Source organism: Podarcis erhardii (assembly GCF_964252035.2).
Source record: "Podarcis erhardii genome assembly, chromosome: 6".
NCBI lineage: Eukaryota > Metazoa > Chordata > Lepidosauria > Squamata > Lacertidae > Podarcis > Podarcis erhardii.
This window is the reverse complement of record NC_138510.1, coordinates 43,229,313-43,246,696: the sequence shown is the minus strand read 5'-3', so window position 1 is coordinate 43,246,696 and position 17,384 is coordinate 43,229,313. Positions and strand designations below refer to the sequence as shown.

Below are 17,384 nucleotides of genomic sequence, written 5' to 3'. Positions count from 1 at the left end.
AAAATGGCACTCAAAATGATCAAGGGGGTGGAGCAACTCCCCTACAAGAAAGCAGGGGTGGCGCACCCTGTTTTGCTGCTTGTGATGAATCGGGAAGTGGCATGCTGCTCTGCCACTGCTGCTGCCACTGCTGCCATATTTTACCTGCCACCACCTGCATCACACAATCTGCCACATCCACCGCTGGCAGAGAAACAGTGCTGCCATCAGCACTGATTTGGGGCAAGATTGCACCAATTTGGGGTGAGATCTTGCCCAAAATGGGTGCCAGTGTTGGTGCCACTTCTCCATCACTGATGGAGGCAGCAGGGCAGGTGGGGCGCCTGCAGGAGTGATGCCTCACAGAGGCTTCTGCTGCCTGAGGCAGTGCCCTCGCCTCGCCTAATGGTTGCACCGGGCCTGTGAGGAAGAGTTTTTAGCATTTGGAAGTTTCAGTTTAGAGAAAAGACAAGTAAGAGGTGACATAATAGAAGTTTATACAATTATGCATGCGATATAGACAAGTAGACAGAAAAGTTTAACACAACAACTTGTGGACATCCAAACGCTTTGCCCCTTCCCTGTTTTTTTATGCCATTGTAATACTATATAGTATACACCACTTAGTGAAAACAGAATGAACATGGTCATTATTATAATATCCAGTTAGAACTGGTGAAAGAAATAAGCAATGACCAGCTTGCTACTTCAAAAACAAACATATGTTTCCATCCTTGCTCTGCTGAAATGCCAGCATCTTACTGTGAACTTCAGAGAACTGAGAACCATAAACTGTTTTCCATTCCTTCAGAAGAGCAAAGAAAGAAACCACCACAATACAGAGCTTTCCCCGTTCCTCTCCCCTGAGGTCTCCCCCCGGACCACCATACTTGGCTATGGCAGCCCCACACTTTCATAATTTCTCCTTTGCTGGCAACGCTTGTCTCTTGCCATATCTTAAACCGAAGGAGTTCCAGTTGTAGGTGGAGAGATCATTCTCCCGTTCCACCAGCAAGGCCCCCTGTGGGACGGAGACAACTCTGCTCTTCCCTGGAGGCATCCTTTGCCGTAGCTGCTGCTGCTGCTCCTGACGCTTGCCCATAAAAGGTGGTGTGGACTTCCTTTGTGGACATGGGATGGCATCAGCCCAGTGGCTTGGGTTGGCAATGTTTTTGGAAAGTTCCCCTAGGGAGAATGAGGAAGAGAGGAAGAGAGAGGGGGGGATTTGAGGCTCACTGTTGGGGTGGGGTGAGAAACCTGTTGAAAAGTAAATTTTGAAGGGTTTGCATTATCCCCTCCCCACCATTAACTTTCACAAATGGTGAGGCATGTGGAAAGCACCCTGGTGGAAAAGCATAAGAAGGTAGAAAGCTGCCTTATGTCATCCCATTGGCCTACTTAGCTCAATATTTTCTATACCAGGGGAACTCGTTGCTCTCTCTATGTTGTTGAACTACAAATCCCATTATCCATGGCCACTGGCCATGCTGGCTGGGGCTGATGGGAGTTGGAGTTCAGCATTTGAGGGCAAGAGTTCCTCATCCATGGTCTACATTGACTGACAGTGGCTCTCAAGGGTTTCACTTAGAATTCATTCTCAGTCCTACACGTGTAGTGGGCCTGAAGCTGGGACCTTTTGCACTGAGCCACAGTTCTCTCCCAAAGGGAGGCAGGTAGGAGGTAAGTACATCTGTGATACCCACACCTTCCTAAGAATTAGCCACATGGACTATAGAGTCCACAGTGGTCCCCTGCAGATCGGCATAGTGGGGTCCAGCATGAATTAACGCAGCCCATGTTTGAAAATCAAAATACTAAAATGACACTCCTGATCTTGGAATCAAGAGTGCAGGTTAAATGTAGGAACGGGTCACAACTGATACCACTTGCTACCTGCATGCCAGGAGTCCTTAAGAGGGAAATAGCTGTCAGCTGGTTCTCCAAAGGGAGCGCTGAAGAGTAATAGGAGCACCAGCGAGGAATGGAACAGGCTCATCCTAGGATGAAGCGGATCTGAAAGGAAAGATAAAGGAAAGGAGAGCAGGTGGGGAAATGCTGGAAGAAAACACAGCAGAAAAACAGTGCTGGGAGGGTGAAAAGGGCAGTTGCATGACTTTCTTGCCACTGATCTCCAAATCACAAGGACATATACAAGAGAAGGAAAGAGGAGGAGATGGCAAGGGGAGGAGAGGGAGGCTGCTGATGGGGTGACAAGGCTTGAAATCTTGCAGTTAGACTTTTCTGGTTCAGTTCCTCTCAGCCTCAGTTACCCTGGGACACCATTGAGACAGCAGCCCCCTGAAATTAGAGACAGGTTGGCCATCAATCATTTCAATCAAGATGTTGTTGGGCTCCAGCAATGGGCAGGGATGATGGGAGTTGTAGTCCAGCAATAGCTGAAGGCCATAGGTCCCCCAATCATGGTCTAAATTAACCAAGCAATTTATAAAGACAATGGCATTGTAGGAAGAGTCCTCGCCACCACAGGGTTCCAATCAAAGCTGACTCTGTCATCAGAATAACTACTTTTGATGTCCTTTCCTATTGCTAAATAATTATAATTACTTTTAGGTCTGTATTAACCTGTCAATATTTTGTTTTAATAGAAAAGGTAATGTGATACGGTTGCAGGAAAAATTTTTTTTAATTATATTTCCTTTTCCATTCAAGCCAGCAAATGCTTGTTGTGAGAACAAGCAGAGCTGGGGAAAAGGTCTAGGGAAATGACACCAGTTACTAAAGAAGGAAATACAGTGGCCGACTCAGGAGGACTGAGTCAAAATCTGAATGCAAAATAGAGCCTTGGAATCTTACAAGTTGAAGGATGTCAAACAATGTCCAGTTAAGCCAATTGCTCCTTCAGCCTTTTGAATTTCAGCATCCTGTGCAATTAGAAGAAACCCTGAGAAGTATGTGTTAGGGGGCTTATGATACTGAGATGAAATAGCTGTGGAAATTTAAAACAAAGGGAAAATCTTGTTTAGCTATATTAGAAATACATGCAGATCATCTTTCCTGTTTAGCTAAATTTGATCAGCATGCATTGTGTATGATTTGAATCATCTATGTGAGTAGAAGCACACCAGTAGGGGATGTTGCCTGCACAGGGCACATTGACCAGTGGATTATACTAATGTGCCTGTTATGGGCTCCTGATTGATATGGTGAACAATGAAAAGTCACGTATCTTTGCAAGGAGTTTTCAGCTTTTAGAAAAGTTCTTTCCAGGGCAAATGTTTCCCCACTGTTGCTTTAGAAGAGAGGGACAGAGGAAGCCTGATCCCCTTTTCCTGTTGCAATGTCCTACCTTCTTAAGAACCTTACTTCTGTGCTTGAGCACATATTTATCTCTTTATTATCATTATTACTCAGCACTCTACTGTGTTCTTCAAACATGCAGTATTATGCACCTTCTCTCTGTAATAATTGCAGTCAGGAAACTGAGTCTGACAAGAGAGGGAGACTTGCCAAATGCACCCCCCCGCCCCCACCCCATGACTTCCAAAGCTGGGGTGAAATTTCATAGAACCATAGAATTGTTAAGTTGGAAGGGACCCCAAGGGTCAAAGGGATATCCAACCAGTAGATTGTGATCTACCAGTAGATTCCCAGCAGATCCTGGTAGTTCACGGGATCCTTCTCATGTACAAAAAGTTATGGGGGGAAAGCTAAAAAACTCTGTGCAATCCTCCCCCAAAAAGCTCAACAACTCTGGGCAATCCACCCACCCCACGCATGCTCCTTCTCCCTCCAATGACAATGGGTAGATCACTGCCAGTTTTTTTATACTGGGAGTAGAACACAGTCTCTTGGGAGTTGGATATGCTTATAGTCCAATCCCCCAAAATGCAAGAAACTTAGCTAAAGCATCCATGACAGATGGCCATCCAAACTCTGCTTAAAAACATCCTCTGTTTAAAAACCTTCAAACACCAGCCATCAATAATGATAATAATAAAAACCCTCATTAGTCTGTGTTGAAGCCTGTGAGTTCTCATGGACGACAGACACAAAAGCAACAATCATGTTCTTCAGTACCCACTGATCATGCAACAAGTTGGCTAGGTCAGGAATTTTGACAGACTCCACAGCCCTGGCACTTACATGTCTATGGGTCACAGAAGAAAACAGGGTATACTGAATGGGAAAACCCAGTCTCTCCACCTTTGGGAGTCAGGGGGTGAGGGTTTTGTTCAGAAGGTACCTCTTCCAGTTCAGATTTCCTCCTTATGCATTTTGCTATACTCTTTGATTCTCAAGTACGGTACTCTGCAAACCCAAGTGAGGTTAAACACAAAACAACCCGGAGAGCAGAGAAGATAGATCCTGATGAAGTTTTAAATGTTCCAATCCAAAGAGGATAATTAAATTAAAGAGAGAATAGTTTTGTTATCCCCCCACAAAAAAGTTAAAGGTTGTTTGAAAATGGGATTGCTATTCATGGTATGAACCCTCATCCCACTTTTGGAAAACAGGTATGTCAGGTTTTTGTATTGTTTCAAATCCTGCCAAACCTGTTTGACAAGAAACAAGAGTGGGACAAAAAAAAAAAAAGTATGTGGATACCAATTGATTCCTGTCCCAAGCTTCTTTCCTTCCTCTCTTTAAAAAACCTATCATTTGTATGCAGCTTTAAACAGTAGTCATATGGGGGGGGGGAGTGTTAAAATTCATGCAGGCAACATGCAGAGGGGGGGGGATACATTTCATTCCTTTAAAAAGTAATCTACCTCTTCCAAAATGAAAAAGACCTATGAATCGCTTGCCCTGGAGCAAGTCACACTCATTTAATGATGCTTACTCCCATGTATACATCTGCATACATTTTAGCCCCACAGTGCAATCCTATTCATGTTTATTCAGAAGTGAGCCCCATTCAGTTCAGCAGGACTTTCTCTCAGGTTAGTGTGCAAGTGCAGCCTGAGGCTTAAAGTTCCTCCCTCTCTACTAACCTCCGTTCTCTTTTAGATGTTCGTGCCAAGACTCCTCTGCTGCTTCTGTTTGATCTCTTGAAAGGAGGAGAGCACAGCTGCTCTTTGGAGTCCAGGTCCCTCTCAAGTGCAATATAACCCACCAACCCCCCTTTGCTGCATGACCTGGCAGTTGACATCAGCAGAGATGGATCCACCTCTACCTTTTGTCTTCTACTCTCCCTCCTTAATGGATTCTGCTTCAGAAACAGTTGCCATGTCTATTCCTCTTGCTTGCAGTATGGGGCAGCTTTACATTATTATTGTTTCCGCCTTCTTCACAATGGAGCCAGAGCTGTTGGTATAAATTGGTAATTCCGGAGAATGAAATGCCTTCTCTTTCTTGCTCTGATTTAAACATGTTTCCCCCCCCCCCTCAAGCCTTCCTTTTAAAACATTTTTTCTAAGTATCTCTTCCACATTATTCTCTCTCGCCCTCCTCTACACATGCCCAGCACTGGGTGTTGAAATTTTGCACCCCTAACAATTTTGTGCCCGGGGCAACTTAATCTGTGCCCCCCATGCCATGCTACTGTACAAGGCGGGGGGGGGCAGCAGCTGCACATATTATTTGGAGGGTATGTATCCAACATACAGAGGCCCTGTGCACAAGGTGGAGGTTGGGAAGAAAGATCACATAGCTCTCTGCTGAATAACCATCTCCATAGCTTTAGCCAAACTAAATACAGTGGCACCTCTGGTTACGTTCTTAATTCATTCCGGAGGTCCGTTCTTAACCTGAAACTGTTCTTAACCTGAAGACCACTTTACCTAATGGGGGCCTCCCACAGCTGCTGCGCTGCCACCGCACAATTTCTGTTCTCATCCTGAAGCAAAGCTCTTAACTCAAGGTACTATTTCTGGGTTAGCAGAGTCTGTAACCTGAAGCATATGTAACCTGAAGCGTAAGTAACCCGAGGTACCACTGTAAGATGGTTTGAGGTCCATGGTTGGCTCTCCCATGTTCTTTTTAAATGACAAAATGCAGCCACTGTTCCCTCACCAGTGGATTTAACTCCCCACCCTTGCTGTCTTTCCCAAATCAAGTGGTCTCCCTGTAGCTCCTATTTTCCCATCTGAGCAAAACAGACATGCACACATGTGACATCTTGAGAAACATGATTTATTTGATATCATTAAAACATGTTTTATGTTTTGTTAAATAAAAAAATAGAAAATATGCACATGGTGGAATCAAATAGCGTTCACGTTCTGTTAAATAGTCATTGCTCTAAAGTACAAGCTGTGTATGTGTCTTTTTGAACTGCAAGTTATTTTGCGAACTCATCCCCTCCCCCAACCATTTTCTTTACTGGGATTTTGAAACTGACAGAAAACTCAGAACAGCACTTCTCACCCTTATATTCATTTTCCTCCTTCCTATTGTTGAAATTTGGCTAGTGAGATAACACAAATTGTTCTAGTGTCATAGTGTTCAAATTATGCCTTTCAATTTATGTGTTTTTAATCCCTTCAATTTCAAATTTCTGATCCATTATGACAGGCATCCCCTAACTTGGCCCTCCAGCTGTTTTGGGACTACAACTCCCATCATCCCTGACCACTGGTCCTGTTAGCCAAGGATGATGGGAGTTGTAGTCCCAAAACAGCTGGAGGGCCGAGTTTGGGGATGCCTGCATTATGGCTTCTCACAAGGGATGAAAAATATCAGTGGGTACAGCATGTCAACAAAACAAAAGAAACTGGGTACTTTGCTTACTCACTCTACTGCAGCTGTTTGGAAGGTGAAGACCCCAAGGGATGTGTCTTCCTTGGAGCAATTGGACAAGTCCTAAATGTTGGTTTGTTGCTAAGAAATCTTGTGAACACGGATGTGCCCAGGTACCGATGCTCACTCAGCCATTGTCCATAGCCATTGTCTAGCTCCAGCATGACCATCTCTATGAACCAGTGGTTCAGTTGTAATTGCTCTTGCAAACAGCACCTCTAGGCAATTCCTATTGGGATATGAACCTGCTAATAACCTTGCACACTCCTGCAGGTGATCACACAGGGGTCTTCAGAGGTATGAACTGGGCAGGAGGTCTCACATCGCTGTGAAAACAACACAGTAGTCTATAAAACAGGTCTATTTGCTTGTAGGAGGGGAAGTTGTCTGTGGTAGGAAGCCACTTCTCCAGGCTATACCATAGAGGTGGTGTCTCCAAGTTTCTGGAACAGCTGCAACAAGAAGTCATTTGTAACCAATCACATTTCTCTGAAGGATTATATAACTCTACAATTCTATGATTCTATTATTTCCAGGCATGGGTTGTTGTTGTTGTTGTTGTTGTTGTTGTTGTTGTTTTGGTCCCACCTCTTTCCCTGTGAAAACTCACTGTTTATCACTGAATCAGAACAAACATCAGCCTTCAGAGGACTTGACTGATGTTTGTTCCAGTTCAACAGTATATAGTGAGGTTTTTGGGGTTTTTTAAAATCACAGACCTGTGCCTACAGATCATGGCACAAATGGAAGTGTAGATGAGTCCTATTGTTGGACTCCAGTTCCCATCAGCCCCAGCCACTCAGGGGACAATGGGAGTTGTATGTTGTACCTGGAAGCCTGCAGGTTCCCCAACCCTGTTGTAAAGCTTAAGGGAACCAAACCAGCCAGATAGAATCATGCTCCCCTGAGAGCACATGACACACGAATTTTTTTCTTACCTTGCTCAAAAATGGGATGTTCACCAATGATCCCAGAAACCCAAAGGCAATTGGGAAAAAACTCCTGAGGACAAATAAGTCATTGTTAATAATGGCTGAAAATCAGCAGCCGGAACGAAACCCGAGAGTTAAACTAGATGTGACAGCAGCAATTCTCTGTGTTGAAAGCAAAGTAGAAAGATGGCTAAAGAGTGCTGACCCCCTCCTTTGTTCATAGCTTCTCTAGCCATGGCTCCTTCTTCTGCACATCTTTCTCCCAGCCGAGGCTCCAATACCAGAAGTGATCCTGGCCGAGAGAAAAGTAGCTGGAGAGAGGTAATCTGTGGGTGAAGGAACAATCTGGTCTGGAGGGTCTCCAACCCTCTAGAGCAGTTTTTGAGGATCATAAAGGATTGTACAGGAGAGGAGAAGGGAAGATCCATTGTGCAAGTGGAAATCCATTGTGTAAATGGAATGGCAGCACAGAATAAACAATGCAAAGAGGGAGATACAGTCCAAAAAAGGAGGTGGTAAGGCTACTTTAAATTAATTCAGATCTCCACGAGGTGATGAGCTGTACCCAAGGGTACTAAAGGAGCTTGTGGACATAATCTCAGAACCTCCGTATATAATATTTGAGAATTACTGAAAAACAGATGAGGTCCCTGCAAACTGGAGGAGGGCAAATGTTGTCCCCATCTTCTTCTTGTTAGAACTGGTAAGGTTGTAGCCCATGAGGCTCCAACTTAGAGCACCAATTTCAGAAACTGTAAACTTGTAGAGTTCAGGTCTGGCATCACGTGCAGCTATCAACAACCCTGGACTTACCCAGACATACAGTAGTTTCCCTAGAAAGCTTTGTGGCTTTGGTATGAATAATCACCTGAAGAGGTTAATGAAGCCATAGGTCTCCAGAAGCATGCCTAGGACAGGCCACCGAAGCAGGACGATAATTATGCCCCCCAAAAAGAAACTGGTTCCCTTAAGCTTCTGCCTCTGGAAGAAGAAACCAAAGGTTCTTCTTAGTCCAATGATAATAGCCAGGCCAGACAGGAACAGGATCTAAAGAGAAGAAGATCAAAACCCAGGGATTATTGGAGTATATTATAGCTAGTAGACGCTTTATCAGGGATGGGGAGCGTGCGGCCTTTCAGATGCTGTTGGACTCCCACCATCCCTGACTGTTCGTCATTGTCAGCCCTAGCTTTGGCTGATGGGAGTTGTAGTCCAACAATATCTAGAGGGTTCCTGATTTCTTGCCCCTAATTTTCATGTTTATGTATATACTGTTTTTCTTTTTTTTAATCACAAAACACTTTATATAGTGATTATTTATAATTCAGGAGTAGGCAACACAATACCCTCTGGATTTTTTGGACCAAGCCCCACCCCATCCCTGACCACTGGGCATGCTGGTTGGGGCTGATGGGGACGGCAGTGCACAACATCAGGAGTAACCACACTGGCTATCCCTGGTATTCTCTCTTAGGGGTGCTGGGCATAAAGGTTGAATCTTTCCTACAGGCTTGATGAACTTTTTATCCTCTTCAGTAATTCTCTCTTTTTTGTCTTTGGAAGGAAAGGGGAACATTGGTCTTGTTGCCTCTCTTTTCTTTGTCTTGCAGGGATCTTTTAGCCAGTGGCAGTGTAGGGGCCCCCCCAAGGGGTGGTTGCCCCAGGTGCAAAATTGTTAGGGGGCACAGAATTTCGACACCCAGTGCTGCCTGAATACAGCTGTATACTTCCGTTGCTGGGCTCCGTTGAAAACAGCTTATCCCTGCAAACAAGGACAGCACAATAACTCTTGACTGTGCATGCACAGGTGGAATTAATAGCCCCCCAACCACCTTGTGAGGGAAAGAGGGATTGAGAGCCAACAGGCCAGCATAAGGTTGCCCTTCTAACCTGGAATGTGGTCAGATGGGCAGCATGTATCAGGAACACCTGTTTCACTGATTTTCTATCACAACATCACATCTTACTGATACAGGAAACCTGGACCAGGGATGACATATCATTAAATGGATACTACTTGCTCAGACTACATAAATTCCCAGGTCACACAGAACAATTTCATACCTCCCTGCTACTTCAAGATGAAAGCCCAGATGTTACATACAGTACTCAGTTCCTAGATACTGCACTGCCATGATGGATATTCATTGAAGGATGGTTTGCGCCACAAACTAGGCCCAAAATGCAAGACCTGTGCTCCTTCACACTCCCTCCCACATAGTCGCTTTTAACTGTTTGTCCCTGTTTCTATATTTTAAGTAGGTATGATATATAATCACCTTTTAATTACCAGTTTTACTCATTACCTGTTTTCAGTCTTATGTGCTCAGTTTCGGTATGTTTTATCTTATGCTGGTCTGTGACTGAAATAAAGTTTGATACTGATACTGAATGTGCATGTGTACTCTACTGTTTTGCTCCCTCCTACCTACCCCCTCCGCACTGCCCCGGGCACTGGCAACCCATGCTACACCACTGCCTTCAGCCACTTCATTGTTGACACAGGAAGCTGCTGACCAAGGGTATTGTGTTGCTGGAGGAACATCACCTTCCTCAGTTCATGAAGTATCACTTACACCCATACCCTTGCAGCATGTGCTGTGTATAGTGGTTGGTACACAATACAAAAGTTTCAATTCTGTAATGGGCTGCCAGTCCTGATCAGGCCAAAGGCCCATGCAGTCCGGCATCCTGTTGTTACTTTGAACAATCATTTGCCTATAGGAAGCATGAAAGCAGGATTTGAGCACAACAGCACTCTCCCATCCTGTGGCTTCCAGTGACTGATACATACGTCTTCTGACAGAGGAGGTGGAACACAGCCATCGTGGCTGGTAGTCATTCCTTAAAACCTTAGACTAGACAACTCTGCTTGGAAGCAAGTCTCCCAGTTGATGTCAATGGAACTACCTTCCACAACAGTGCCTGTAAACCGGGCTTAGTGATCCTTATGATTCATCAAAGCTTTGAAGGCAAATTGGCTGATATATGTGATGACAAAAGCAACATCTGGAAGGAAACATCTGGAGCTTGAGAAAGAAACTTACATTTCCGAAGGCCAGAAGCACCGAATCCATGTACAATAGCATACCGAAAAGGAGGAAAAAACCCCCGAAGCCCACAAGTCCCACACCAATCCCTGTAACAGATGAAATGAATGTAATCAAACACACAGCATTCTGAAGATCAGGGGGAGGAAGGCCCACTTTAACTCAATAGTGGGAAAATGCGTTTCTGGTGTCTGCAATTTGGGCTCAGAATACCTGTTCTTGCATGGTCCTGCTTTTCTTTTGAGATCTGTATGGGTTAGGGTGTCTAACATAGTCAAATGTCAGTGTTGGACAGCTGTGTTAATTCTCCTGCTCTTCATTACCATGTGCTGTGTTCCTTTGCAGGATGATAGTTGGCAGTCTTGGAAAGATCCCTCTGGGTGATACATTGGCAGACAGCAAACAGGTCCCTGACACAAACTCTGCTGGTGATCTGCAACTCACTGTCCCATCACAGTCTAGCTGAGAGATGGCAAACCTTCTTCAGTCCAAGGGCTGCATTCCCTTCTGGCAGCTGTGTGTCAGTGGTGAATGGGGCCAAAGGCAAAAGTGAGCAGAGCAATAAATGTAAAATTTGTGGGAAATTGCAGCCTGGATAGCTCTGTTGGCTAGAGCATGGTGATGATAATGCAAAGGTTGCAGGTTTAATCCCCGTATGCGGCAGCTGCATATTCCTGCATTGCAGGAGATTGGACCAGATGATTCTTAGGGACCCTTCCAACTCTAAGATTCTAAAATTCTACGATTCTATGATAATTATGCATGAATTCTAGTTTGTGCATGAAAAGGGCTAGAACCAGAGAGGTCTGTTCCTAAACTCAGCTAAGTCACACCCCCTTACCTCTGTAAAAGGAGGAATTGAAGCTGCATGTGTCCCTCCGTCCCGTCCCGTCCCGTCCCCGTTGCTGCTTGGATATGATAGCACAGTCAGTAGAGCATGCGACTCTTACTCTCAGGGCCATGGGTTTGAGCCCCACATTAGGTGAAAGGTTCCTGCATTGCAGGGGGTTGGACTAGATGACCCTTGTGGTCCATTGCAACTCTATGATTCTGTGAAATGCATGAATCTGACCTTTGGAACGTTTTGTAAGTAAAGAATTTTAAACTTCCTTAACAGTGTGTGGCCTGTTCAGCACAAGAGGGGTTGGAAAGAAAAGAGTGCTGTTTGCAAGCAGACTAAATGGGTCCAACAACCTATACAGTGGTACCTCTACTTATGGACACGATCCATTCCAGGGTGCCGTTTGCACCCCGAAAAGTCCATAAGTAGAGCGCCGCTTCTGCACGTGCGCGTGATGTGATAGATTGCTCCTGCACATGCGTGAAGCGTGCAGATCACTCCTGCACATGTGCGAAGCGGTGAACCCAGAAGTAAACACTTACGGGTTTGTCGCGTTCGTAACCAGAAAAAACACAACGTGAAGCAAATGCAACACGAGGTATGACTGTATTCCTAAAGCTATACTTCTGCTTGACTTTTGTGAGTTTAAACTCTGCTACTGGGGGCTCTCTCTTGCTGGAGAGAAGAAGTGTGCATGCACACGAAAGCTCATACCTAGAACTAACTTAGTTGGTCTTTAAGGTGCTACTGGAAGGATTTTTTTTTATTATTTTTTTTTGCTGGAGAGAGTTTAGCCTTGCATTTTAAATTTATTTGAGTCGATTCTTTTGTTATTTACTCCATACACGTGGATCACAGGGCTTCTATTTTCCTCCCACAGATTGTACTTTTGTTAAAGATTATACTGAAACTCTTGTGCCCTGGGAACAGAGGCAAAGATATTAATTTACTTCCTTTTCCAACAGCGCGTTCTCTGATCTTTTTCAAAACCAAACCAAAAAAGTGCCTGTGAAACAGCCAACAGAGTAACACTGGAACTAGAGAGCCAGTGTGGTGCAGTGGTTAGAGCACTGGACCATAAGACTAGGGAGGTGCAGGTTCAAATCCCCACTCGGTCACAAAGCTTGCTGGGCCACTCAGTCACAGTCCACCTGATCTACCTCACAGGTTTGTTATTAAAATGAGGGGAGGGAGAGCATTATGTTTGCTGCCTTGAACTTGCTAGTGAAAAGGCAAGTATTAAAGTAAAGAAGTAAAGAAGAGAGGTCAGGGTGACATTCTCTAAAAGCTGAGCTGGCAAAAGGAAGCCTTGATTAGACCCAATCATTCTTTCTTAGCTAACCTGATTACACTGGTATAGGAAGAAGTAACTTCTTCCTTTCAGGCTGTAAGATATGGTCATACTTACTCTGGATTTCTGTGATCTCTATCATCTTCGCTGCTGTAGGCCTAGAAGGGCTCTGGATGTTCAGGTGCAGATGCAAATGTCACGGAAGGGGGGGGGGTGAGGTGCAGGATGCTGCTGTCACTTCCACATATTCCGCAGCCAGTGAACCTTGGAAAGGCCTTTAGCCCTTCCTGCGTCACCTTGCAAATCATTAACCTCCCAGCAGTGAAGACACCTCTTAAAGTTCACTGGGCTGTCACTCTGGAGTTTCCAAGCGGGTGGGGCGGGGAAGCGCCTTCACAAATGCTCAGCTTGTGCTTCCTGTTCTCCTGGGTTTGCGAGGGGAAGCTAATAGCAGGTCTCTCTGAGGCTTGAATTATGGGGAAAACTGCTGGCAAAAACGAATGAAAAGAAGAAAGCCACACAAATTACAGTGGTACCTCAGGTTACAGATGCTTCAGGTTACAGATGCTTTAGGTTACAGACTCCGCTAACCCAGAGATAGTACCTCAGGTTAAGAACTTTGCTTCAGGATGAGAAGAGAAATCGTGCAGTGGCAGTGGGAGTCCCCATTAGCTAAAGTGGTACCTCGGGTTAAGAACAGTTTCAGCTTAAGAAGAGACCTCCAGAACGAATTAAGTTCTTAACCTGAGGTATCATTGTATGACATTATTCATGTGTGTGTTTGGTCTCAAATGCCATACATAGCTAATCTTAAAATACCAAAACAACGAAGGGCTTTCACCTTGACTCGTTGTCAGGCCCTCCCTTCAGCAGTTCAGGAAAGCCATTATAGGAAGATAGCACATTGAGGAGAGAAAATGCTCATGTGGCTCTGGGCAGCAGGAAACAACAGAGCATGCCCTTCTTTATTGCCAGTATTACATAGACATTCAAGCTAGGTTTATCCAGCCCATCCTATGAAAGTTCCCTGGATGTTCAGAACAACACTACATCCCCCTATTACTACAGGACGAAAGCCCAGAAGTCACAGATTTAGTCACCAGATTTTGCGCTGCAATGATAGCTATTCATCGAAGGATGGTCTATGCTACAAATCAGTCATAAATAGAAGGCCCATATTGTTAGATCTGCACTTCTGAAGCCCCACCCCATACAGCTGTTCTTTTTCAACTGATCTCCTTTAAATTTTCCTTATCGGTTTTATTCATCCATTACCTATGCTTAATCAAGTATTCTATGTATATGTTTTAATCTACGTTTGGTTCTTGTTCCCAATTAATTTAATAATTATCCACTTAGAGATATTGTTATGCTATTTATTTAGATGTTTTGCTTATGCTGGTCTGTGACCGTATTAAAGTAAATTCATTCATGTGTTTGTTTGGCTTCTAGAAGTTAATGCACAGTAGCCTTGAGGGCTGTTTTCCTTTCCACATTCCCTATTTGCAATCGGGAAGTACATGTCAAGGAGGGGGCACCTGCTTTCACATGAACCTGCCCATCAATTACAGTCATCATGGGCAGATGCTCCTCTCTGCTAACAAGGAGATTAGTTTGCTGGCTGTTTTTCCCATGATCACTTGAAAAATCCTGAGCATCTTAACAGACCACTTAATGGTTTTTCTGCCAGTTGTAGCCATTGCAACTCCATAGAATACAATAACATCCAATGTTAGAATTAAAAGAAGCAACAAAAATACAATTAATAATCAACATGAATATTTTATGCAATGGATGTGCTGTCTCCCATCTTCAACCACAAATCCACAGATTGGGAGACTCTTAATCTCAGGGTTGTGGGTTCAAGCCCCACGTTGGGCAAAAGATTCTTGCATTGCAGCGTTAGACTAGATGATCCTAGTGGTCTCTTCCAACTCTACAGTTCTGTGATTCCAAGATGATGTGGACCACCTGAATGAATCTTATGGGCTACTGGTGGCCCACGGGCCAGTTTGGGAATCCCTAGCTTAGAGGGCAGGGTGGAAAGATGTGAAGGCCAAAAAAGAATCTGGAAGGTTTATCAGCTAGATATAGGGTCCAGCCATTGGACCATTGGTATATTGCATAGCATCTTGCCAACTATTTTGTTTCATGCAAACATCTTCTATTAGCCTCAAGAAATAATAATAATAATAATAAAAATCCCTCTGACGCAGTCTTGGAGCATTTCCTTTTCTATTGCATAGAAAATAGAATACATGTCCCATTCTCATGCAAGCAGCGAGCAAAGAAATACCATAATAAAAAGCTAATTAACTGGCCAGGGACAGCTGTATTATCTATATCTGCGTCACTAAGGCACAAGATCTATATGTCCTCTTTTGGTGCTTGACAAATAACTAAGGACACAAGAAGAAAATCTATTTCCAATAAGTGAATCATTCAGCACATTTTGAAATGTATTTTCATGCTCATGATATAACCCAACTATCCTTGCTGCTTCTATTGAAATTCTTGCAATCATTTTATAAGTTGATCTCTCAAAGGTTTGGCAAAAATGGAACCGCCGTACAAATAACTATTGTGATGCACTACCTTGCCCATTAACATAACATCAAAGTCTCCTTTCTCTGAGAGCAATCCTCTCCCCCCTTACCTGGAATGAACTGCTACTGAATTCGATGGAATTTAGTTCTGAGAAGATCTGTACAGAGTTGTGCTGAACCTCTGTAATCCTGTACAGACTTACATGGGAATAAATCTCATTGTACTTGGTGGGATTCTCTTCCTAACAGACATGCACAGAATTGCAGGGCCATCAACTGGTCTGATGCACAAGGCTGCTGGTGAAGAGCATTTAGTATTGAGATACTATTATTGTTGTTGTTATTATTATTATTATTATTATTATTATTATTATTATTATTATTAGGGTTTGGATTTGATATCCTGTTTTATCACTACCCAAAGGAGTCTCAAAGCGGCTAACATTCTCCTTTCCCTTCCTCCCCCACAACAAACACTCTGTGAGGTGAGTGGGGCTGAGAGACTTCAGAGAAGTGTGACTGGCCCAAGGTCACCCAGCAGCTGCATGTGGAGAAGCGGAGACCCGAACCCTGTTCACCAGATTACGAGTCTACTGCTCTTAACCACTACACCACACTGGCTGGCTGTATTGAGATACTTATTGTCAGGAACTAATCTTACCAGCAGGCCACTGCTTTATCATTCCTTCTTTCATTTCCCAACTCTTTGACATGCACACTGAGAAGAATGGGAGAAGCACACCGTCCATTTACAAACCATCAATTTTTATTTATTTGCTTTATACAAACTTGCAAGGTACAAATGCATTTATTTGTTTTGTTTTGTTTTCCTTGTGTGAGATTTTGACCTTTTTAAGTAGCTACATCTAGAACAAATGCTGCTGGGAGGGGGATATTAAGCAAGCTGCTGCAGATTTAATTACTGGAAAGATTATTCCATGGTTTGGTGTGAAGAACCCCAAGCCACTGACATACTGTTTTTTAAAATCACAGACTGCTAATTTTTAAAATTGTCATCATCTAAGGTCACTTTTATACAAAAGAAAGACATCAACATCACATTGCTTTTTTGATAGTTTTTTTAAACCTAACACAAGCAAATAAAAATAAAAATTGCTCCAAATAATGTGCATAAATAATGTAGTTCCTCTTGGTTACAGGTGCTGCTGGCATATGAAAGTGTTATTAGAAGTGAAGGGAAAACACTTAAAATAAAACCATTTAAAAACATGTTCCACAATACTGTAAAACTGTGATGCGAAACGCATTCTGTTGAGAGCTCACAGCTTGTAACCTCAAAACACTTAAAGTGACATGAGCAATAATTGGTCACAGACTCCACCTAGCTATTAACTGAGCAGAGGGCTGGTGAGGGGTGATGGAGAACATTCCGTGACATCCTTTGTGCCATTTTTAAAGCCTTTCTCTATTGCAAGAAAAGAAGGGGGAAGGGTAATTGGACCTAGGATCCAAAACTTCCTTGACAGAAAAATAGGCAAGAGGCTACAAAAAGTGGCACAGTCCTTGCTTGCTTCATTCCTTTCTTATGTGAACACTGGTTGAATGGTTTCACTGACACCTGTACACTTTTGAGGTGACCTCCACATCTCTCAAACAGATGCACAGGCAGAACCACTACCTCAAGAGGTGGAATAAGGAGGCCTACTCTGATGTCAAGGGATGGTCAATCCCAAGCCGACACGCTTTCAAGAGGCTAATTGAGGCCTCTCTTCGACTCTTGCTTATCTAATGAGCTGCCACCATTTAGAAAATGTCAAGGATGCCTTCACAACAAGAGAAAATGCAGGTCACGTCTGAAGGATGTGTCTCTCCCCAAGAATATTAAGGGGAATGGTAGTAGGGAAGGGTAGTAGCTGGGAGAGTGATCATGATGGAGAGAAACAGGATGAAACCCAGCTGCTTTGCCACACAAAAACACATTCGCGTGAACAAAAAGTATAAAAGAAGAAGTAGCATTGACACGAAGTAGGGGGAAAGCCACCTATATTGCAAGAATCCCCATGGGATAGCTGCGTACCAGCAAGA

The 17,384-nt window shown here is 43.8% G+C and overlaps 2 protein-coding genes across 3 annotated transcripts; both read right to left on the bottom strand.

Annotated features, from left to right (window-relative positions):
* Positions 1–518: 518 nt before the first annotated feature.
* On the bottom strand, positions 519–4,998 carry KISS1 (KiSS-1 metastasis suppressor). Its single transcript, XM_081866362.1, has 3 exons — positions 4,932–4,998; positions 1,873–1,992; positions 519–1,164 (listed from the first exon to the last, which is right to left on the bottom strand). The coding sequence occupies exons 2-3, from the start codon at positions 1,973–1,975 to the stop codon at positions 893–895; spliced, it is 375 nt and encodes a 124-aa protein (XP_081722488.1). The 5' UTR covers positions 1,976–1,992; positions 4,932–4,998; the 3' UTR covers positions 519–892.
* Positions 4,999–6,056: 1,058 nt separating this feature from the next.
* GOLT1A (golgi transport 1A) lies at positions 6,057–13,290 on the bottom strand. Of its 2 annotated transcripts, XM_081866361.1 has the most exons (5): positions 12,910–13,273; positions 10,658–10,749; positions 8,479–8,657; positions 7,617–7,680; positions 6,057–7,130 (listed from the first exon to the last, which is right to left on the bottom strand). In XM_081866361.1, the coding sequence occupies exons 1-5, from the start codon at positions 12,932–12,934 to the stop codon at positions 7,092–7,094; spliced, it is 399 nt and encodes a 132-aa protein (XP_081722487.1). In that variant the 5' UTR covers positions 12,935–13,273; the 3' UTR covers positions 6,057–7,091. The 2 variants fall into 2 exon arrangements, with proteins under 2 accessions (XP_081722487.1, XP_081722486.1); XM_081866360.1 differs by lacking the exon at positions 6,057–7,130 and having other exon boundaries at positions 7,259–7,680; positions 12,910–13,290.
* Positions 13,291–17,384: the final 4,094 nt, after the last annotated feature.

Excerpts from the sequence above, each read along its gene's own strand:
- GOLT1A (XM_081866360.1), bottom strand. The coding sequence starts at position 12,934 with ATGATAGAGATCACAGAAATCCAGA. Across the intron at positions 10,750-12,909 it reads AGAGATCACAGAAATCCAGA|GGATTGGTGTGGGACTTGTG; the intron begins GTAAGTATGACC and ends CATCTGTTACAG. Across the intron at positions 8,658-10,657 it reads TGCTTCTGGCCTTCGGAAAT|ATCCTGTTCCTGTCTGGCCT; the intron begins GTAAGTTTCTTT and ends TCTTCTCTTTAG.
- KISS1 (XM_081866362.1), bottom strand. The coding sequence starts at position 1,975 with ATGAGCCTGTTCCATTCCTCGCTGGTGCTCCTATTACTCTTCAGCGCT. Across the intron at positions 1,165-1,872 it reads TAAGGACTCCTGGCATGCAG|GGGAACTTTCCAAAAACATT; the intron begins GTAGCAAGTGGT and ends CATTCTCCCTAG.